The sequence below is a fragment of the Columba livia genome, chromosome 5 (genome assembly GCF_036013475.1).
Source record: "Columba livia isolate bColLiv1 breed racing homer chromosome 5, bColLiv1.pat.W.v2, whole genome shotgun sequence".
In the NCBI taxonomy this organism is placed as follows: Eukaryota; Metazoa; Chordata; class Aves; order Columbiformes; family Columbidae; genus Columba; species Columba livia.
This window is the reverse complement of record NC_088606.1, coordinates 38,690,592-38,714,761: the sequence shown is the minus strand read 5'-3', so window position 1 is coordinate 38,714,761 and position 24,170 is coordinate 38,690,592. Positions and strand designations below refer to the sequence as shown.

The 24,170-nt window shown below is 39.4% G+C and overlaps 1 protein-coding gene across 2 annotated transcripts in view; it reads right to left on the bottom strand.

Moving 5' to 3' along the window:
* RGS6 (regulator of G protein signaling 6) overlaps positions 1 to 24,170 on the bottom strand; it is a 287,036-nt gene that overhangs the window by 247,984 nt on the left and 14,882 nt on the right. For both annotated transcript variants that reach the window (XM_065064488.1, XM_065064489.1), the window contains exon 2: positions 20,915 to 21,019. In XM_065064488.1, coding sequence (XP_064920560.1) covers positions 20,915 to 20,998 — 84 coding nt within the window. In that variant the 5' untranslated portion in view covers positions 20,999 to 21,019. The remainder of the gene's footprint in view (positions 1 to 20,914; positions 21,020 to 24,170) is intronic.

Here is a 24,170-nt window from a genome sequence, read left to right as displayed (position 1 = left end):
CAGCAAGAACGCTGTTGCTCTTTGAGAGAAGCAACAAAATAATCAATATGGCTGTAAGATGTCATTAGATGTCAAGCACCTTAACCAAATCTTATGGAATCCACCATCTGAACTTGCATCCTGACATTCCTCTCCCTCCGTTCCCTCCCACTTTTAGAGGGCAACACCAAACAAATGCTTCCCTTGCACTATTCTGCAACAATACACTGACATTTTGAACTATACAAGAGTCCAAACAGCTGACAAAAACTGTGTCTTGCTAGGACTGTGGCTATTTGGCAAGTAGCAAATACGTTTATCCAGAATATTTTATTTATGTGATATGTCAACTGGATGATTACAAATACAGTTTTTATTTAAACTTGCCAATTTTAAAGCATTTATTTAGACACTGAAGAAATCAAGTATTTAGGATTTTAAGAGTTCTGATTTTTGAAAACAACTCTCAAGAGTTTACTTTCTATACTCATCGAGGGCGCCAAGGTATCACATCTTTACCATACTTGGATATTTAAGTAAAAACTTATGGGCTGAGTTTTTCAGAATGGTGTTTTAAAATTCTGGCTACAAGATAAACCTTCATCTCTTCTGCTCTACTGTTGGCTTACGTTGCCACCCAAAGTGTTCAGAGTAAGCTTTGCAGTTCAGACACCAAGCCCCCTCCTCTAAGGATGACTGAAGGAAGACAAGAGGGAAACTGTTCCTGGGAAGGTCATCATCTGCTTGCATCTATTCTCCTGAAGAAAACTTGGAGTCATTAGATAGAACCATATTAATAAAACTGTCTGGAGTTCACTGTTTTCTTTAAGGTATTGTAATAAATCTCCTATAGATATCCCACAGTAAGATTTTGGATAAATTAGGACAACAGAGGCAAACACAACATTATTTCAAAAATAACTATCTAGCCTATGTAATGTGGACTATGAAGCAGGAATCTTTAGTAAACTGTGTTAAAGTTAGAAAAGGGATCGACTCATGACTTTTAGAAGTCCTTCCATTTTCTGTTTTTCAGTGATTTCTTGATGCATTTCTTCAAACACTAAAACAAAAGAAGGATTGATTTCCCTGACAGTGGAAACATTTTAAGATTAATGACCAAAACACTGAAAAGTGCTCGAGTTCACTGACTTGCAAGTCCATAACAAAGTAAGTTTAATGTTGTTTCATTAATTGGCTAAAACATGGGGGTGGTGCAGTTTTAGCTACTTAAATATATATCAACTCAGTATTCCAGGAAAACAGTACCAGTTCTCCAAATATGAAAACTGGTGGTCTTATCTTTCAAATTGCTCCAGCTACCACAGAAATGAAAACACCACTCTAAAAGCCTGAAAATGAAACTTTTATCAGGTTGTGGGTTTTTTCCTTCTCTGATTTAACTACTTAATACTGTTCCTTTCTCTTCAAATGGAGCAGAAACGAAGACAGCCAATCTGGACAGAAAGCTCAGCACACTGGTAAAAATAAATGGTTCAACACATTTTTATACAGAGCTTTCAGTCTCCATATAATTGCTTTGAATGTGGCACTGAGAGGATAAATAACAAAAAAAGTATTTCAGTTTCATTAAGCAAGTGCTAATCTGAATGGCCTGATTTGGCAGAGTTGCCATTGCATAACTGAGAGCCAGTCATAACGCCAACACCGTAACACCTTACGTACGATAGCATTGCTATCACTGGCAGTCTCAGGGGAGAGATGGAGATTTTAGCCATCTATTTTAAAGTACATAAAAACATGGAGCGGAACCACAACAAAAGGAGAACTCACAGAATTTTGACTGGAGGACTTTGAACTCAAACGCTGTCACAACAGAAACTTCCACTAATACATCAAAAAAGAAAGCAAGGAAAAACCAGAAAGCAACTATTGGAACTCAGCATCATCCCCTCTTCCTGTTTGTGCATGTCAAGACTGTTCAGGCCCAGCCTGAACTGTAGGAGAAACATTTATTAGTTTCCTCTAGAGCACAAGTTCTCATTCAGAAATATAAAGTGTCAATCATTTCATAGTATTTGCCACTGAAGTGCAAGGACTCAGTAGTTAAAAGCATTTAAGACCTGGTTGAGTACGTACATCCACAGGCTGCTAAGCACTAGGGAGTATGATGAAGAGGAGACAGTTGGTAGAGGTCAGCTCCATGAGCCAAAACACTGGTTCAGAAATACAGTTAATTAATCCTAGTAAGCTGCAACCATTTGCTCCACTGGCTTTACATTGCAGTTCCACCAACCTTAGTTATTCAAACCACAAAGTCACTTAAATATTCAGTTTTCCACCACCACTAGACAGGAGACAGACAGGCAAATTAGCTGTTTTAAATCTGTATAGCAGAAAGAATATAAGCTTTTTTGTTAATCGGGATTTCAGTTACTTTTTCATTTGATTTCTAGTTCTAAATGAATACAAGAATACTTTGTTTTGCTTCAAAAATTATATCTACATGATAAACCATCTGTGTATCTCAAGAAATCCAAAACATTATGACCCATCAGGAGGTGAATGCTGCTCTGACTTTACAATGCAGCTGTAATCTGTAATTAAAGAATTATAAGCATCTTCCCTTGGGATAGGGCTCCTTCTCTGTCCAACTCAGAACCGGGACTGAGCTCAAGTCATGGGCCATTAGACTAAGTGCTGCACAGGCACAGGGAAAACAGACACTCCTTTTCTAAAGAGGCAGAAAATATGCACAGAGGATGCTAGAGGGGATGCAGTAATGCTAACAGACTTCTGCAGAGCTTTTTTTTCTTTTTTAATGCTTTAGAAGTTAAGGCTATTAACCTAAGTAAGGTAGGGCAAAAAGAAATTTCACATGAAAGGGAATGAAGGGAAGCAGTCATGGACAAGATGCTGTAGAACGAGAAAAATATCCATACGTGCAGCAGGAACTGACCGTAGTTTAGCTAATGACAGAATAAAATGATAGGTTAAAGGCTAGACTTAGTCTGCCCAGATACAGGAACATAGAAACATAGTGAGCAATGTCTTCAATTTATTAATGCAAATTTATACTGGTGATTAAAAAAGTAAGAGGGGGCTGTGCCAAGGCACAGAGCTTCTCCAGCAGCACAGCCCCAGGCTCCCTCCGAGGTGGCTGCCTGCACGGCCAGTGGAAGCCACGCTGGGACTTCGGACAAGCTTTAGCCAGCCCAGGATATGCACCTAGTAAGTTAGCTGAAACTTCAAAACTTACAAGAACTTCATTATTACCTTAAGTTTATAAGATTGCACTACTTAAGTGCAGAAATGCTTTCATGAAATACAATTATGACTTTATTTTAATTACAGGATAGTGACTCTAGTGAAGCATCTTCATTTCCTTTTTGCTATTTTTATAATGTCTTGGTTTTTCTTGGCATCAGAACAGAAAGAAATGCCAAAGCCTTCTCAAAAACAAAACATGAGTTGTTTTCTGGCAAACTGTACTAGCAAGAAGTCGTCACTGATAGAGGAAGGGAATTATACAGGAAAAGCAGGGTTTTTGATATTTTTCATTGAACGGGTTGAGGCAGAGTAAAGTCAACTGAAGGAAGAAAAAAACAGAATTCCAGATCTGTGAAATTTCTCTCCACTACCTACATCACAGGATATTTCTCCCTGTCTTTTCAAATATTATAAACCTACACACATGCAAACATATGTTCATATACTGTACCTGTGCAAAAAACAGACATGTACACGTCTATATGTATCCAAATATCTTTATGTTATACATGCAAAAATATGGATATTGCACATATATAGGCAGCATTTACTAATAGAGGATATTTTCTGTAGTCTTATATCTCACAGTCCAATGGTTATTCTTAAATTTCCTCTTCCTGCTTAACTTCCTATCAAATTAATATTCAGAAATTGCATATAGAAGATTTAAGCTTAAAACAACTAAAAAAATTTGGCGCAGTCTTCTACTGCAAAATCATGAAGAGAATTTATACTACTGCTGAACACATCCAGAAGGATTCAATAATCAAAATGTAAATAATTTCATTGCCTAAAGCAAAGTAGAATGATGCCCTAGAGTGATACCAGCAGATGCCTGCCCCTTCCCACAAGCTGAGACAGAATATGCAAAAGGTAGTTTTTACATATGCCTATGAGGGACCATGGCCTTTGTTTTCACAAATCTCTTTTGCCCATTTTCAGGAGCGCACCTAGTACAGGTTGGCCAGGAGGTTGTTTCCACCACTGTCTCCTCCAGAACAGGCTGCACAGACAGCCAGCCTCCCCGGACATCAGGTCCAGCCCCTCTGCCAAGCCGTCAGCAGTCACTGCAGCACTGCCCTCCTACGGAAATTATTTTCTCTCTCACATCCAACCTGAACTTCCCAAGCTGTAATTCAGGGCCCGTATCCATTATTACATCATCTGGCATTACCAAGCAGTGCTTGCCTCCATCAGCTTTGCAATTACTCTTCGGTCCTCCACAGGATTTGCTCGTTGCCAGGCTCAACAAGCCCAGTCTGTCTTCACGAGACGTACTTCAGGCTCCTGACCATCTTGGTAGCCCAAACTCTTTGGACTTGAAGCTCTTCACTGAACAAGCTTTACCTTCCTCACTACCTGTCACAGCAGTGGCAAATCTTAGGTTTTAACAATTGTTTTGACTAACTTTAAAAACCACAGAAGAGTACACTGGTTCCTACCATACCTGAGCTGGCCTCTCAGCAAAAGTGGACTTCAACTTTCTCACTTATCTGAACCTCTTTTCATTCACAGCTGGCACTCAAGGATAAGTACAGCTAAGCCAACATCAAAATATACATACATACAAACACTATTCTTCATTTACAATAAAATTATATAAGGTGAAATCCAGCAACCCTTTTCATTTGTACAAGCAGAAGTCCTGATGAAAAGCTCGCTGAAGGCAAGGGGAACATATCCAAATCCTTTAATTGGGTTTGGATCAAGCCATTAACAATCATAAAAGCACACAATCTGAATTAGCATTTTTGCAAGGAAAAGTCCAAGTAGCAGGTGGGAGAACTCCAAAGTAGTTACAGTGGCCTTCAGAAGCTGTGCTGGTAATACACTACGTAAAACCAAATCCCTAGCTCGGTATGGTATTAAGGCAGCTCTCAGACTTTGATGTCACCTACTGACTGAATACTTACTTTGTTAATGATAGTAAAGGAATCAGTCCAGCGATCTGGGCCAAATTCCAATTTGAGTTATTACATTTTGATCCAGCCAAATATTTCTATAGCATCTTCACCTACAGAACACTTTTTCAGCTCTCATATTGTTATTAAGCAGCTTTCAGCTTCAAACTCTATACTTATTCAACCAAGAGTGGCTGCATTTCGGTAGTCTATGAAAGTATTACGTACAGTAAAATGTCTAGAAACATTATGGGTATTTATGTCATTTTAATTGGAAACCATTAGTTACAGAGAAGCCACATTCTACAGAGGCTCATCCAATTCAGCAAATTTAGCTTTGATTTTTAAACATTATTATCACTAAATGCCTTTACACCAGAATTACAGTGGGCTGAAGCAAGACACTAATTTTGTCTGAGACTAAACTACATATTGAAAGCTACTGGCCACTTTAATTAGTTCAGCACTCCCAGAATCATTAAAATGAAGACACAAAAAAAAAAAAAAAAAAAAAAAAGAAAACCAAGAACAAGAATCTGTATGCCACATACCTAATTTCCTCTGTAGCTTCATGTTGCAACATGCTGGTTTTGCACAGACAATCCAAAAGCATGAATGAAGACAGAGTAACTTAAAAGACAGAAAGACAGCACAGAACAGAGACAAGTGTGACCTACAGGGAGAAAACGCAAAGGTGATATGGAAGGCAACAGGACAGTTTACCCTGTACAGCTCAAGATATCAAACCTGCCTCCCCCTTCCAACACTACAAAACCACCCTTTGGCCCCAACATCACCATGATGTCAAACACCTCAACTGACTGTCAATGCGTTCACTACTCGGACTGTAACACAAGCCTTTTGCATTTATTTGTTTGAAACTTGTCTCTCAAAGGCTCTGTTGATAGAGGCAGACAGATTACCAGGACTGCTGATGCTCTTAGTATTACTGATGCTTCAGCTGCCTTGCATACAAATAAGTAGTGTCAGCTGCTTCTTCCTGAGTACTTCAAGCATTTTCACTGGGATACAGGCACAGGGCAAACTTCTGTACAAGCTAAAAGACATTTTAGCTTTAAAATAGTTTCCTAGTTTCCCCATACACCACCCAGGAACCAAGTCAGGCACAGATGGACACTGAGGTGGGCAACTAACACACAAAGCAGTGTCCTGGATACTGCTATACGTATTCTTATGCCACATTACTTATAAAGATCCTCTTGCACAGATGAGCTGGAGGAGGCAGAGAAAATGTGCATGTCCTAACATTACATTTTCTGCACTATCTCTGAGCAGGAAAGGCCACCATCCTCAGTTTCCCTCCAGTCTTACGTAAGGTGTCAAGACAGTAACTTTGAAGGGGCAGCTGGGAACACCAGCACATATTGGCTTCATACACATAACCTGGGGAGTGGAGCAAGCTGTCCCCCCAATACCTGTACAGTCCATCCACATGTGCTGCCTTCTCCCCCAGTGCCCCTGTGCCTACTGACAGAGTGACACGGAGCATTGCTGCTTCATCAGGCTTCAGAGCAGTAAGATCCACCAGAAAGGAGGTGGCTCCTTCTGTATAAGCTCAAACACTACCACAGAGCAGCTGTCTTACCTCACACTGCCTGCCCAGACTGTCATGATAAATGAAACACAATGATCTACAGCATTTTCCTCATATTTAAAATTGGCATTGAGGGACCTATTAACCTGTGCCTTCATTCTCTTGCTTCTCCACAGAACAAGATGTAATCCTCAGGTTCCAGAAATTATCACAATGACGTATTTCACAAGATGTTTCATTTTAGCTCTATACATACACTGCTTCCAAAAGAGATTATGCACATCATCAATTAACTGCTATAGATTTTTGCTGCCTTTAGATTTGTGGTCTTTATTTGATGCATCCATCCTGCTGCATGGAGGTCAGTACACTCATTCTGACAAACATATCAAGTTTATCATATAAAACTATTAAATATTTGGGGTTTCCTCCTCTTGAAGTCTACAGTGGCCTCTCAAAAAAAAAAAAAAGAAAACACCACACACAATGTTCAGATGCTAGAAACTCCTGACAGCTTCTCATTCAGTCAGAGGAGGCACTAAGGTCGCTGACTTGAAGGGAACCGCTAAACCATGAAGAAAGTCAAGAGTGACAAATGCAGGGCAGGTTAGCAGTAACACTTGGATTGCAACACTGAAAACAACTTTATGAACATAGCTGAGCCAAGCAGCCTTACAGCAGCACCAGTGAAGTACACTGATTCACTGCTGACACTCCAACACAGCCAGAACAAATATTCTGACCCACTTCACCAGAGGGCCACCTCTTCATATAGTAATTTGATAGTAGCAACTATTTACCCTTTAAGAAAGAGTAACTATGCTATTAATCAGGACACCACCTACCCTGTGCATTTCCAAATGAAACAAAACCGGTAAGTTATTCATTTCTGCACCTTTCAAATACAAGAGGAAAAAAGAAACACAATGAAAATACTACAAAAAGCCATTTAAGTAAGAGACAACTGATTTTGTCATCAAATTCTTTGTATGTTGGACACAGACCCTGGACAACAGTACCACACCAGCACTACCCATCTGGGATTTCCAATGCCTTTAAGAACCCTGGATTTAACAATTTTGAAAGGCACTTTAGCGACCACAACGACAAAACACCAGATGCATAAAATTGAGGCCACTGTATCCCAACTGATTAAACCAGAGTGATCTAATATTCATACTTTCCCTAGAGTATGTCTCTTTGTTTTCGAGTGCCGTCTTGAGACTCCTTGGCAGAGAGGGAGACTACGAAGCGCAGCTGAGCGGTTCTCTCGCCTGAACTGCTCTCAAGACAGCACTTTGAAACAGGAAGAGACAGGACTCAAGAGAACATATAAATATCTTATAAGGTGCTGGAACAGTCAGCAATTAATTTTTCAGCAAAGAGAAGCTTTTATTTCAGCCATGTGTAAAAAATAAATTTAAAATTCCATACCCACTGCCTGGCTACTCACGTTCTGACCCAAAGTACTACCAAAATGGAAGAGTCCCGATTAAGGAAACTGCATAAAACAGGCCAAGAGCCCCTGCTTTTACTTAACCCGATTTCCACAGCAACAGATGAGAGCTAGATTTCCATTACAGAACTCTGCAGAAAAAAATTGTTTTCTTTCTATACTAACCTAAGAGAAAGAGAGCACTCTGGCTTTAATTAGGACAAGAAGGGGAGGTGTAAGATCCTGAAAGCTTTACCTGCTTCAGTGCAAAAATGCTTTTGTTCTTCTCAGGTTTGGGGTAGGTTAGACAAAGCACGAAAGCATTAGCCACACCAAACAGGAATGTCCAATTTTTGTGGGAGCATTAGCTTAAAAGTTGAGCCAGATTCAACACATAATCTGATGGGGAAAACAGTGCTCCTCCATCCCTCCTCTCCTTCCTGAGCACTGATTTTGCTAAGGCTCTTCCTACACCATTTTAACCCATCTCTCCTCAACATATTGTTCTTCCAACATGTGGAACCATTTGCCCTGTTCCAAGCTCTTCTCTGCTGTCCTGAGTAAACAATTAGTGATAGACTCAATTAGCTCCCTGATTAGTTGACCTGCTATGTCTGCCAAGATCTGGAGGAGAGCTTCAGACATGCACCTAAATGGTTGGCCACACATTTCCACTTTCAGCCAGGAAGCCACAGAGAAGAGAATCTGTTTCTTGGGATGTTTCCAAAATAATTTCCAAGATCAAGTCGTCACATCAGATCAGAATATGAATTAAAAAAACATTTAAGCTCCCCAAGCCTTTGATGTCACTGTAAGAAAGAAAGAAATTAAGTTCCTATACCACTGCTGTAGCCCACCACTGCTGCAACAGTCCCATAATACATATGATAAACAAAACTGATTTCCTAAAAAATGTAATGGTCTTGACATAGTTTCATTCCACAAAACAGAAAAGGTATTTGTAAAAAAAAAAAAAAAGTAATGAGAAGAAGGGAAAAAAACAACAGAAATCAAGAACTCAGCTGTGACAACACACACCTAATGCCACAGGACTGGGTTCAAACACCTGCCCTCAACAAGGCAGCCAAAAATTTAAATCAAGCCAATGTGTTGTGTGGGTGTATTGCAATACTTGAGCTGGTCTAGGTCTTCATCTCTGGATTTGACAAATACACCACCAGGAACCCAAGAAAAATTTTTATGGACACCTTGTACACAAGTTTTCATAAACAGTTTCTTTAAATAAAAAAATCCTCATCCTGACATCCCCAAACCAATGCACCTCACAGCATTTGGCTCCTCTGTAAATTATAGAGCCATTTTATGATTCAACTATTTGTTCAGCTGCTTGCAAGCTGACTGAACAATGAGTAACAATTCTTATTAAATATTTCAGATGCTTCTTTCAAAGGTCTCATCCTTAGGAATCCAAGAAGATAATACTGATTTCCATTAAGTAAACATTTTGTCAGCAGTAACTCAAGTTTTGTAGGCTAAGCTTTCAAAAGAGGTAAAAAGACATTTCTTGGAGCAGATTCCAGCATTAGCACTGAATGCTTAAGACCTAAAGCAACAACGTTTGAGCGGGAATTAAAACAAACGAACAACAAAAACCAAACCAAACACTGCCACCAACACGCACACCAAAAGTTAACACTAAAACCCCACAATATCCAAACTTAGTAAATACATATGGACACAAGCAGTGAGGCTGCTGGCTCACCAAAGACAGAATATCATGAAGGAGATGAAATATTTGCTCCTCCAGGTAAAAGCAGCCGTAATAACTGTCATCTTGTTGCACTTGGCAGCTACAAACTGTAAGTCCTTTTCCAGCAATCCCCAGTCACTTGATTAGGCATTTAGGACCATACTCACCATCAGCTTCATTCCACACAGCTGGTGCTGGTGGTATTCTTGTCTAGGCTTTGTTTGTTCAGGGCTTTTTTGTTTGGTTTGTGGTTGTTTTGTTGGTTTGGGTTGGTTTGTGATTTTTTTGTGGTGCATTTTGTTTGTGGTTAGTTGTTATATTGTGGCGGGGGGCAGCGGGGAGGTGTTTGTTTTGTTTTGTTTTCAATCAGAGTCAGCCAGCACTTAGCGAAGCTTTGACTTCATGGATGGCAACAGAGAACGAGTTGTTCCTTGTGCACCTCACAGGCACTCTCCAGCTTCAATCCAGACCTGGGTTTTCACCTTTCTAAAAGCCCCGCTCAATTTTTGCTGAAGTGAAATTGAAAGATAAGTCAACATCCAGGTGTGATTTTTATCCAAACCGCTGAGCACCAGGAAAAAGAACAGAGGAGGATCTGAGAAGCCCATTCAGGAATTAACCCTGTTGAGGTGAGGGAGCGTCAAGGGAGACAGAGGGGTTCCTTCATGCTGAAGCTGCTGCCTCCTCTTCTAAGCTGCTAATTTCCCACACAATCAAACCATCAGGTCCTTTGGATACAGAACCCAAAACCATCGGAGCCAAACCAGACAGACCGCTATTTTCTGGACATCTAAATTCAGACTACTTCAATGTCTCCAGGGTAATTTCTTTTGCAAGGGGTGTCTGTCTGCTACAAAAATTAACCTGAATGAAATTATTTCCAACAGACCCATGAAGAGGTAACAAACTGTCATTGTTTTCTTATGCTTTGGATTAAAGTCTGGCTGCAAGATGTAAACCTACAAGCTAAAACAGCTGCCTCCTCTCTTGTTACAATCTCCCTCCATTAACCAGTTTCCCTGCCTCATAATTTTGCTTGCCCTTGAAAGCCGGTCAACTGCATAAATAAGTATGCAAAAAATTAAGACACTAGGGAAAAGAACTATTAAAGTAATGGAGCCAGTTTACCCATTCCTCCATGTTTTTGTAATTCATTTAGAAAAAAGCATCTCAGCTGCCTGTCCTTGAAAACCCCAGGAAGCTCTCTGCAACTTGACATATTTAAATGGTTTCTCTGGTCATTGACTCTTTTCCTCAGCACTTCAACTGAATGCCTCAAAATAATGGAGTAATGCAGGGTCCACCACCATGTACGTGCCCCAGCACACAACCATGTCTCCCTTTCATTGCTCACCCTCAGGCCAGCAGATGAACTCAGTGCAACTGAGACAACAGCAGCCTAAAAGGCACCCAACCTTCATAATAACTTCTACTCATTTGAAACAGCTACACCATGAGAACTCAAGACTGTCAAATGAAACATTTTTTGGTGGGGAATAATCAGGAAACGGCAAAATGGAGTAGAAGCACATGGCTTCTGTGTGCCTTCACCTGCACCTCAGAGGTGACTCAAGGCCTTATTCTATGGACAAATATTTCTCAAATCAATAAAGTTTACACAATTAGAGACAACAATGCCAGCAGACTACAATTAGAGCTTGCATGCAGCCCGCAAGTGGAGTCGGATACTTTTAAGACTGCTGAAAAACTGCTTTAAGTACTTCTAAATATCTCTTGGAACTCAGCAAACGCTGTTTTCTTAAAAGCAATCTTGAGTCTTACCTCTCTCCAAAATGCATCATCCTTCCAGTTCACTTTTCTGCGTACTTTTGGTGTATTCTCCTTCAATCCTCTATTTTTCCTTCAAACACTATTACCCATGAATGTCAGTCACATACACACAAAATGAACAGTTTAGCAAAAACAGAATCAGAGCATAGGCCACTGCCACAAAACTTTAAGTCTGTCATAACTTCATGCAAGTTTGGGTCCAGGTCTTTCCTATGCCCCCTGAAATTCTCAGACATTTCTCAAGCAGAAGGCTAAACAAGCTGGATCCTAAACATACTATGAACAATTTAAACACCATTTTTATTGTTGAAAAAAGTAAACGAAGGTTTCTTTCTTGCACGCAGAAAGGAAAACTTGTTATAACTCAACATGCTTTAAGTGCTTTCCAGTCAAAAACACTTAAAAAAAAAAATCACTACCGAAGTAGGTCACCTTTCTTGGTAACAGGATCAAGGAAAAAAACCACTTTGGCTCGGGTTTACCCACTGTTTTTTCCACAGATTAGTCCAGATACAAGCCAATGGTTGAACTATCTTCAGTGAACAGACAACAGTAGTGCCATTATTGTAGCTCTGCTTTTCCACGCATGGAAAAAAATATAATTAACACAGCTCCAGTTAATTTTACTATTAAGAGCCCAGTGGGGAACAGTGCAAGTGACAAGAACCCAGTGCTGCCACAATTCATGTGACATTTTGTGCAAGTTATTGAATGAGCTAATTTGTACATAGCTACAAGCCCATGTTTAACAGAATTGTGTGGATTTACTGATGGAGAAAGGCACCTAATTATAGCATCCGTGAATGGAATATTCCCTTTATCTGGGGCACCACCAAAACAGCTCCTGCAGCCATGGTCATCCCAGCAAGCAGAAAATTGTGCTTGCAAATACAGAAGTTGTTCTACAGGCTCCGTGGCCCTCCAGTTCCAGGTCCCCTTGCTAAAACTGCCAAGTAGTGCAAGACATAAAGAAAAAAAAAAGGAAATGGTAACAGAGCCAGAGAGGAAAATTCTTCATATGCAATGGCCACCAAACCTATTTTCATCAAATGAGGGAAAAATACATCTGAAAATAACTGGCAGAGGACAAGAACAGAAGTGACACCTACAGCACTATACTCTGGGAAGACTGGTACACAAAACCATTTCCATCTAGAGTTTAAAAATATAACCACAGAACCATTTCTATTTGACTTCAGTCTCACAGAACCCCATTTTTACAAAACTAAAATATGAACAAAATTGGAGGTGATCTGCCTTCTCTTTCAATCAAGACATCAGCCTGAAAAATTCATTAATGTGCTCCCTGATTAAGTTCTTCTTCCAACCTATGCCACTCATGCTGCCACTGAAGCATTAGGAAAAGACATAAAAAATTTCATTGTTTCTTCTTGTGCATGCTACAAATATGTAGCACTTTACCTTCAAAGGCACCAAATTATTGGTCCAAAGCACAGTTTCTAAACACTTTAGTGCAAGGTCACATTAGCAAGTTCTGTTAACAAAGAAAAGCAAAGTAGGGAGATATTGTATTAAACGACCACCTTTGCCCACTTTCCCCCGCCCCTCTCAAAGACATGTAGCCTTTGAACTGAAACACTGAATATACTCAAGAATGAGTATACAATTCCTTGTTAAGCAGACCTGTCCACTTCAGTGTCTGGTTAACCAGTTACTTTTCATTTTCTACAGTTCATTTAACTCCAGAGAGACAAGGAAAAAGAAAATACAGGACAACAACAGCAATGATAAAGAAAAAAAGGATGGAAGTAATTGCTTCCCCTTGAACATGGAATGACAGCTCCTCATGAAAAAAAATAAGCGTGCTTCAAAGTGTCTTAGGGTAGAAAACATGAGGTTTTAAATGGAAAACCATATTTGCATATTTTCATGTTCCTGCACATTTAATTCTATTTATTGACATGAATCCTCCCCCTCAACGAAGTTCACAATCCTCTGAAGTGGTATTTCATTAATCAGGACAGAATAGGGGTTTAGCACAAGTTACAATAAAAACAAAAAGGCTTTGTGTGCATTTCATCCACTTCCATCCAAAATCTTTTATCTTCCATCTCAATATTAGGCTTCAAGACTGCATCCGAAATACACAGAAGCTGCCTCCTGGAATGAGTCAGGCTGGTAGCTCTTTACTACTTCACTACTTCATTTTGTTTTGATAAAGGAAACAATCCTATGGCTACAATAACACTTTAGGCAGAAAGAAAACACTCATATTCAGCATCCTGCCCAAAACAACATGCAAAAGTAAATTAAAAAATATAGTGAAAATACTTCAATACCATAACTTAAAATGCTGACAACAACAAATACACAAATAATGACATGAAAAAGATGCTGGGGGAATAAAAGAGAACTGTTTCCAAAAATGCAAAGCACTAAGTGCTACAGCTAGAATAGCAAAATCTTACCCTCTAGCTGAACCTTCTCTTTTTATCTCTGTATTCTAAATTTGTACTGGTTCCTTCGCTAAAAATACACTTTGAAGTTTTCATAACTATTGGTCCTAGCTCATCTTTCTTCTGCCTCTGAGAACAGCTAAAGTAATAGATCACTGTAATTAGACTCTGATGGGTGCAAGAGACAGTTTGTTTCAGTTAGAAACAGGAACAAAGATGAGTCAGAGAGGAAAGAAAGCTCAATAAATTTAGTAAGAAAACTGTTTCTAAATACGGAGAAAACTACAAAAGAATAAAGATAACTATATGTTTATCACCAAAATATCTTACTACAAAGAGGGATACAACACACAAGAGCTAAGGCCACCTTTTCCAAGATGAGAAAGGCAGATTTGTATGTGTGAAATGCAAACAGGAATTATTCTGTGCATGCATTATTTGAATGGAAAGATTTAAGGCATATGGGATATATAAGAACATATATCATACAGATATATATTCTTAGAACATACATAATGGAGAGATATATATATCTCCTATATTAGGCTAAACATCTAGCCAGGAAAAATATAAAGATTACTTTTTCATCTTCTTTACTTCCAAGGCATGTCTGTGTGTGTACATATATATATATATGCATGTATATATCTAGAAAAAGAAACAAGAAAATAGTTATTTGAGGGTCTAACTACCTACCACATGAAATGCATTTCCCTCTTTGTAACTTTGCACACCACTATTAAGCTGAATCTTTAACCTCAGCTAAGTCCTAACTATTACTGCAAAACAAATGATGGAAAGAAACAACAAACCCATTTGTGTGTGCGCCAGTACTATTCTCGGCTTCTCCCTGCCCGACATTTATCCCATAGAGCACTCTTGCAGAGCAATTCCATCTCTCCTATCTCATTTTGTTTTGCTCAGCTAAATAAGCCACCTGTTTCTAGTCCGTCCTGTGTAACCAGGTAATGTTTTCTGAAGACACGAGATGACACCAGAGAAGACATACACCCAGACCAAGATGAGGCCAGATCACCAGCCCTCTATGTAATATTATTGACACCTATCCCTCCCCCAGAAATGTTTCTCCAAGACACCATAATAACATTTGTGGTTTTCATTGGTATAGTACAATACTAGACAACGACTGTCCTACAACTTACCAGCATACTCAGGTCTCTCTGCTGCTTCTACCCAACAGACTGATTGCACACAGCCATTCCCATCTCTGCCCCCCATTGAACGGCCTCTCCCTCTGTTGGATTCAATTTAATGCCACTATACTGTGATTACCCAAGATTTTGCTACATGACGTATGGAAAGGAGAATTATTGAATATTACACCTGTTATTAAAGGTAATGTCAAGAAGGAATCTCCTAGATAAAAACCACCTACTGCTGCAGCCACAGTTTAACAAGCAGCCCATCTTGCACACAGGCGTTTCCCCCTCCCCATGTACCACCCACTGCAGTTGTGACAGGCTGAATCAACTGCATGAAGAAATTAACAAAGTTTCAATAAATGGTCAGCTTCTGTTTACAGCAAAGGCACATGGGTATCTGTGCTGATAAATATACTGAAACCCACTTTTCACTGTGCAATACAAAAGCGCAGAGTTAAAGCTGCCCTGCTACCTAACCTGTATGTTAACACATCTTGGTAACCAGATAGGTTTAAATTTGTTTTCCAACACTAACAATGCTAGCTTGTGCATTACTTATCAAAAACTGTGCATGTTTCAGTTCCTGAAGTACTGATATGTACACTCAAATTCAGTCCTCGAAATGGTGTAATCTCCAACGAAGGAACAGAAAAATCTTTGGGTAAAATTTGAAGACTGTAGGTCTGCAGTGTTATCAATCCTGCATTATCATTATAATTTTAAATTAAAGAACCAATTACAAAACAGAAGCAATTGTGTGAGAATCTTGTATTTCATGTACAAAAATAAGGTTAAATGCAGCAGAATCCTAAAATATAATTCAAGAGACAAACGAAAAAAATGCCAAAAGTATTCAATGGTTCAAATGCATTTTAGGATCTCCTGCCTTTCACTAGAACAGCATAAAGCCTTGAAAGGGTTAGGAAACCTCAAAAAAGATGCAGACTGCTTTCATTTAATAAAGTATAAAAGTTGCATGCATAGAAATACACTGCATCTTTTTCTTTCTTTGCAACAAGTCATTATTTGGACTCCACCCTTACTGGTTTTGTCTGCTTTTGATTGCTTGGACAGCATCCTGTTGAGATTTTCATGTGCTATTTAGCACAAATTAAGAGCAATCAAATAGTAGTCTCAGTCTTTTGACTAGCTCCCAATACCAGCTTTTTTTTTAATTTGAACTGCTAATTTTAACAACAGCCTCCTCCCTCCTATCTTTGTGCTTTGTGGTCCACACATTTTTTGCATGCATACATCTATCTTCACAACCGCTTATTCTCCCATTTCTCACCCCATCACCATGTCAGATCAGGTCTGACAGCAAGACTCCAGCTATTTTCCACAACTTGAACTCTGGAATCTGCCTGGAGAAATGTTGCTAATGTAAGGCTGCATTTTTTTGTTGTTGTTTTAAAAGATAATTCAGATCTTAAACCGGCATTTAAAAAAAGAGTCAGGCTGCCAAGTACTGAAGGTAGCAAACAGCTCAGATTTTTCTGAAAGCATCTTGTGGCAGCTGCAAGTTTGTATTACATTTACTTAGAACAGTAATTGCCTTTGGAAATTAGATTTTCCTGCTTGTTTAAAAGATTTACGATGAGTAACCATAAAAATTCAAAATTTAACTCACTAAGTGCTGATGTTAGCAAGCAGATATAGAAGATACATGTGGCAAAATTAAGCAGAGATGGAAACGTACCATCAGATAATGCAGGTCATTTATTTCACTATACCCTCTGATATCCTTCAGAGCATCCATGCTCACAGTGATCCTAAACATACAAAACAGTACAGCTTGCGAACTCAACTCCATCCTAAGAGATCTTTCTCAGGAACAAGTACGCTTTGCTATCCAATCTATATTTTCATTTCTGTGTTTTCATCCTTCTTGGTATATTCCCCAGGTACTCCTAAACAATTCTTCCTTATTGGTGCTTTCAGTTCTTATTTAGTCAAGCCTAAATATTTCCATTTTTCTTTCCTTTCAGTGACATGACAATTTTCCACCATCCTTTCTGTAAGCTGATTTGATTTGCCAAATTATTTGGCAACCTAATAGGTCTGGTGCCAGAAGTACCCAAGAACTGTTTGTCTTTTGATACAGTCTGCAGAGGATGAACTTTCAGACCTGCATTGTTGGAACAACGAGCCAAAGGGCCCCTGGGACACAGTAACCAGAACTTGGAAGCCAGAAGGGCAATCAAGAGTGGCTGGATTTCAAGGGAAAGTGACAGGCATTTAAAATCAATTGATATTTTCTGTTACTGTTTGCTTGGAGTGCATTTTTCTCCTCTTACTGGCTCTTTATTGCATTTTTTTTCCTTCTGTGCTGCAGCACCCACACAGCACTCACAGACTAAAGTGAAGATGGGGATGTCACTCACTTCCACAGAAGCCCTTGTGTATCAACATCACCTGCTCCAACAAAAAGGAGGGTAGCACATTTCAAAGTCTTTTTTAAGCACCACATACCACTCTTCCAGAAGTAATCCCAACAAAAAAAACTAAATAAGCAGCTCCTCCAGATGTGGCCAGACCAATTAAAGAAAAGATGGTTCCTATGTTTTACTCACAGTGCAGCATTTAATGGCAATACAATGTCTGCAGCACCCTCAAATTTTTCATTCAGTACACAAGATAAATGACAGCACACCCTCAATGCGGCACTACACACAGTCCTATAACCAGCCCAGGGCTAAGCACTGAGACATACAGGGGGATGAGAGAAATCACAGATCCTAGGAGTGGGGTGCAGCTTGCTTAATTATTGATGTCTACCATATGACATAAGTACCTGACAGCGAGGTGTTGAGGCCACCGTGATAGTCAACAGAGACCTAGTCAATACTGCTCATGCAGTTTAGGGTAAAATTCCTTTTAACAAATGTAGGGTGATGCAAATTACACCCTGAACATTACTTACCCTAATGAGGGCCTCTGTACTACCAAACTGACACACAGATGTCTCCCAGAACAGCAGGGCAACAATGAGCATTTTGGCTTAAAAAAAATAACATGTCTCTGAATTTGATAAATATCAGTCCCCAAAAAGTTAAGCCCAAAGGTAGAAGAAACTAAGACTTACCTCATTGAGACCATCTGCTGTAGCAATCAAAGCAGTTAGAAACCATTTGCTTGCAATAGTCCATAGAGAATATCACAAACTAATTAGAGTCAAAATAAATTAGTTTATTTTGTTCTGCATGGCCAAAATCCATCCCGCTTAGTTTCACCTACCTAAGTAAAGAGAACAGCCTGTTCTAGGTTTTTCTCCATTAACAAAACAGAGGTTTCTCCAAAGGGTCACTCAGCACCACCTAAGATCTGATTTGTCCTTTAGGTGTGTCTGTCTCTTGCCAGTGATTATAAAGAAAACCAGGCTACAACAACCACCCTCTTGGCTTATGAACTTCAAACAGAACTCAGGCAGTCTCAGTAAAGAAAGCATGAACAATTTGGGGTTGTACTCATAGGGCCTTCCTCCCTCAAAACCCACAAACAGGACAGCTATGACAAGCAACAGAACATTCGACACTTACAGCAGGAATTATTTGGCTTCCATTACTGAAGCCCACCCTTACTACTTCTCACTTCAAGGGATCAAAAATTGCATCTCAGGATCCCTGCTGTGAGAAGCAAACCTTTTATTTTACTGTGACACAACACCAACCCTGAACTGAATGATACACAGCCAGATTGTGTTCTCTATTCCAAGGAGTCCAGTGTAGTGTTTTTCTCATTCATTACCGGCAATCAAGCCATTTGAAAGGAAATAAGAGATGGAGAGCTAAACACACATTTGGAGAGAGGAAAGATAATCAAGAGAATAAGAGCCTTGTCTCAGATTTTGCATATGATTTCTCAACAATAAGGAACATATAATTCATGTGTAGTACATATAACTAATAAACAGTAAATTCAATTTAAAAAGTCAATCACCAATGGAAATTAACTCTGAAGAAAAGGTAATATTAACCCTATTCATAAAAGCAACAAATCCCTCAACAACAACAAAGAAACCACTACAGACATGCATTAGCTTAATATAGATAATACAGAATACAGTATTATTGAACAATGCATGAGGCATGCTATTCTAAAAGATGACTATGTATTTTGACAGATGACTGTATAACGAAGGGCTGATAATACTGACATATGAGGAACACCAGTAAGGAGAGAAGAATCAAATGATATGGGTATGCTCCCTGTTGATACCACAGAACTTGCAAGCCTTATTCTACAGTGACAATCATGAAACAGAAAAGGCAAAGAAATGGAAAATTCCTTTAGTAGAAACGTCATAAGATGAACAGAAAGTGAGGTACGTTCAAATAAAATGTAGTGTTCTCAAGAAGAGGCAAGTGGATTCTCTGCCAAGTCAGAGGTTTAATGCCCTAATTCTAGAACATACAACCAGAAATTTATTTCATATCCCAAATCTGCTTCAACCTGCTGGTGTTGGACCTCTCAGCAAACAGGTTCTAGAAAGAGAATATGACTAAACAACTACTGCTACTTCCAAATTAGCAGCCGAAGTGTGTTCTTAACACATTCAAAACAAACAAGCCTACACACTACCCAGAAAAGTTTCCCATGTTAACAATTCCAGTTTCCAAACCAAATACGCAACAAATAAACCAAAATCACGGTTATCAAAACGTAACACTTTAAATAACTTATGCTCTGTATGAAACCTAAATTATTGTCTCAGCATATGAAAGTCATCAAGATTGCAGTCATGTAAGCAGAAAACAGTATCATGTACAGCCAACACATTCCAGTTATTTATAGCTATTTTGTAAAGTGTAAAAATAAGTGAAAATATAAATTTTAGCCAGGATCATACTACACAAGGAAACCTGATTTGAGCTAGGACTGTATCTCTTGAATTAACAGAACAGTAGCTTATTTGAACCATGCAAGAAGTCTTATTTTTGTCAGAATCATATAGCACTTTCATATGCTATGTAAGAATCATTTCCAGGCTAAATAAACGTTTACATGATTCCACTAAATTACAAAAAGATTCAATTTCATCGATAACAGACAGACCTACCCCAGAGTAAAAAACAATGCCTTAGCAAATGGATCAACAGATTCCTTTCCTTTGTCTTTTATACTACCTCCAAAGTATTTCAGAACAAGACATTTTATCATGGTGAAAGAATGTTCTTTGACATCATTCATTGCTGCTATTTTACCTTGGTCTAATTCATTTTTTACTAGGACTTGAGAAGTTTCTCTTTTTTAATTTAAGCAATGCAATGGGAAGTAATAACAACTACCTGCAAAAAAATCAAACTGTAAATTATGCAACAAAAAAGCATTACAGAAAATAGAAAAATGTACTAAAAGATTGTTGTATGACAGCTGTTGCATGCTTAGTGTGATAAGACTTGGAAGGTATGTACATTTATTTTAGCTAGACTTTGTAAACTGAAATGGTTAGCTAAAGTCACGTCACAATTATTCAGAAGAATTTAGAGATTTCAAAGTATTAGCTTGTCCTTGATTATTTTATACTAACAAGGTTAAATGTTTCCACTGAACAGAATAAGACTTCCAAGTGCCCAAATGCTTTCGTGTAGAACACCTGCTTTCCTGAAAACTATTTCAGATATGCATCCAAGCAGCCTGAAACATACCTTTGACATACAAAGGGGCATGGCATCCTTTTACAAGCCAATCACACAGGAACAGGTTTTTACGAACAGCTCCAAATCCTTACCTTTCTGTAGACAATCATATTTGGAGAACTCTCCTCTGGGTCCACAGCTTCCACATTACTTGGATCAGTGGGTGCTTGGGCCATGGTTGCCTCTCGTTGCTCAAACTGCAAGGACAGGAGCAAAAGTCAGCATCAGCCCAGGCTGCAGGGGCACATGGTGAGGACAGACAACCACCTCCAAGGCAGGCAAACGAGGATGGTACAGAGGGAACCATGCTCCGGACTTCAGCCAGTGCAGGATTTTATCACACCGTGTCAGGCAGCTAAATGCTCTGAACTGACTTATCTAAAGCACGATGCCCCGAAAGAGCAAAGCCTGCCAAGATGCATACAGCTGTGGTTTGGGTCATCCCATGCACACATTTCTCCCCCAGTTCTGATCTTTTATCATAAGCCATCATTCAATAAAAATAAAAACTAAAAGAACAACAAACAAACAAAAACAAAACAAAATCAAACAAAAAAACCCACAATACTTCACACAATTCCTTTCCTTGCTATAAAGCACAAAAAGCTTAGACCTTTCTAGGAGCTTTTGAGGTACCTTCAAATAAAAAGTCAAGGAAGATAAAAAGCTTGCTGTGAGACCAAGTGAAACCCCCTGGAACCAGCAGGTGCAGCAGACTGACCAGCATGCTGCTGGTTGTCACTTGCAGACATCTGGAGCTGCCTTCTGGCTGTCCCCAACCCTGGGGCAGCACCGGGAGCTGGGGAGGCACCGCGCCTTGCTCAGAGTGAGCAGCTTCCCTCCCCTCTGCTCATGATACAGCTGAGAAGAGGCAGCAGGACACAGGCAAACAACCGTGAACACTACTTTTTAACCCAAACTACCTTCTAAAAGCATGGAAGTGCTGCCTTATCTTCTTCTGGTCATGCCAGGCTTGAGGTAAAAATGTAAGTTTAAAAAAAAAAAAAAAAAAAAAAAGTCACAGTGCAGTGACTGCAGTGAGGACACTTTAAAACTCTAAGTCAAATGTTACATTCTAAATTTTCTCCCATCAGCACATTTGACAAGTTACATCTTAGATGAGATGCTGCTGTGGAGCTGTGTCATGACCTTTCCTAGCCTAAGAGGTAACACTGCCTCTTACAGACATTGGCATTAAAGCTGTTTGACAACCTCAACTTCTTTAACATTGAAAGTATTGAAATTTCCCATCTCAATATATTTTATTAAAAATTGAGACAATAAAAAGCCTAAGTATGTTCACACATGCATAGTCTACACATTCATTCCTGAAACAGTTCACCACTAAACGACCTCTCCTACATAAGGGAGAAGATACCTTCCTAGTCCTTTCAGTATCTACTTTTCACGTTCTCACAGATGACATAGTGCCCTAGCATCTAATACACAGATCCAATTACATGTATAAAACAGCCACAAGCCATTCCAGCTGCCAGTTACCAGCTCCCAAGGATCCGTCAAGTGCCAGAATGAGAGAAGCTCAGACCACTTCCCAGCTCTGCCCTGTTTCAGCAGTGAAAAGGCTATTGCTGTAACATGGCATCCTTCACTGGAGCCAGAAGAAGCTGAGATATCCCTTTAAGCAAGAGATAATAGAGACTAAGGATAAATCTGCATCAGTCCAGACTCCCTCACTACTTTCTTTTATAAAGTGCTCATGCACACACACAAATGTGGACAAAAATGAATATGTATACGCACATAGCAATTTTGAAACTCAGTAATACAGTTCTAGCTCAAATTAAACAATATACATATATATAATCTTTCAAAGGGATATTGAGACCAGTTTAGACACTATTTTGTATTTTGTTTAGACATTATTTTGTATTTATTAGCTCATATTAAACTCTCACATCTTCCTATAAATCCAAACACTGCACTGTTGTGTCAGGTCATGAAATAAAAAGGAAACTGAATTCTCTAAGCAAAATTAGATGCAAAAAGTTTAAACAGCACAAATGGAAAGGGTAAAACATTTTAAAATTATAGCTTCAAATTATTTACACTAACGTGCATTTTCACTGCACTTCTTGGTCATGACCTCAAGGCACTGAAGAATTAGGCCTTAAGTATCATCACTCAATTGAGTGCAGCAGGAACTAGGTTAAGATTCTACATGACTTTCTGAAGGCAATTACAAAGCAGAGTTGAAAGCACATGTCAAGCCACCCAAGTTTCAGCTTCACTTGCCATATATAAAGACCAAGTTCTGCTCTCGTATAGTACCTCTAAGATTATATACGCATACTTCAGAAGAAAACAATTGCTATTAACTTTTGAGCAACACTCCTTTAAAGAAGAAATTTCCAATTTCTAATCAAAAAGCTCTCTGCAGCATTACTTAGCTGCACTTCACTTATTGCATTATTCACTTTGAACACCGACATTTATAAATTCTGTTGTTCTTGTTATACTGTCAGCACACTTGATCTTTTCTGATACTTCGGGATTTTCCACCACAGCACATCTTGAAGCTTTTCATCTACTGTGGTGCAACAAGACAAACATCTCACACAATATGCAGTAGTGGCTGTCACGCTGTTCCTGGTGACATCGAGGGAATCACCACTGCCTCTGAAGATCTACCAGATGTAATCAATACAAACTAACCTGCTGGAAGACAGAAATTTGCCAAAGTGCTTCCCACTGGTGCACAGCATCTCCTGCTGGGTTTTGGTCAGGAGCTGCAGGAGCAGGTCCACCTTTACAGAAGTGACAACTAGACACATGTCACAGGGGACAAGGATGGAGACAAGGTGACATGGTAGGACCAAGGTGCACCCTGGAGCAGAGACAGAAGTGGGCATGCCCTTCAGGCAGCACAGGTGCTGCTGGTACTGGTATGAGGCTCAGCAGGGCGCCCAGACCAGGGCTCCAGCAGGAACCTTGAGGAATTGTCAGGGTTCTGACTGTCATCCAAGTTTCTACTCTTTCTTTTAGACTGCCTTTTTAAAAAACATAAAATCCTTCCTCAGATGGAATTCTTATTGTAGCAGGAAAAAAAAAAAGACTACCGAGAAAACAAGAAAGTGATAAGACATGGGCATGCTCTTGGCTCTTCAAGGTGAAAGCCCAGTGATGCAGGGTCCCTATGGATCCCATGACACCTGTGCTTTTCAACATACGGGAGCTGAGTGGAGCTCAGCATCCAGCAATGCAGGACTTCTTCCCTGTGCTCCTGCCTTGCTAAAGCCTGGTTTCAAGCCAATTCACTAACAAGGCAGTCTCACTAAAGATCATGGCACTGACTTAACACCCAGAGAACACAGTCAAACTGCTGGCTAC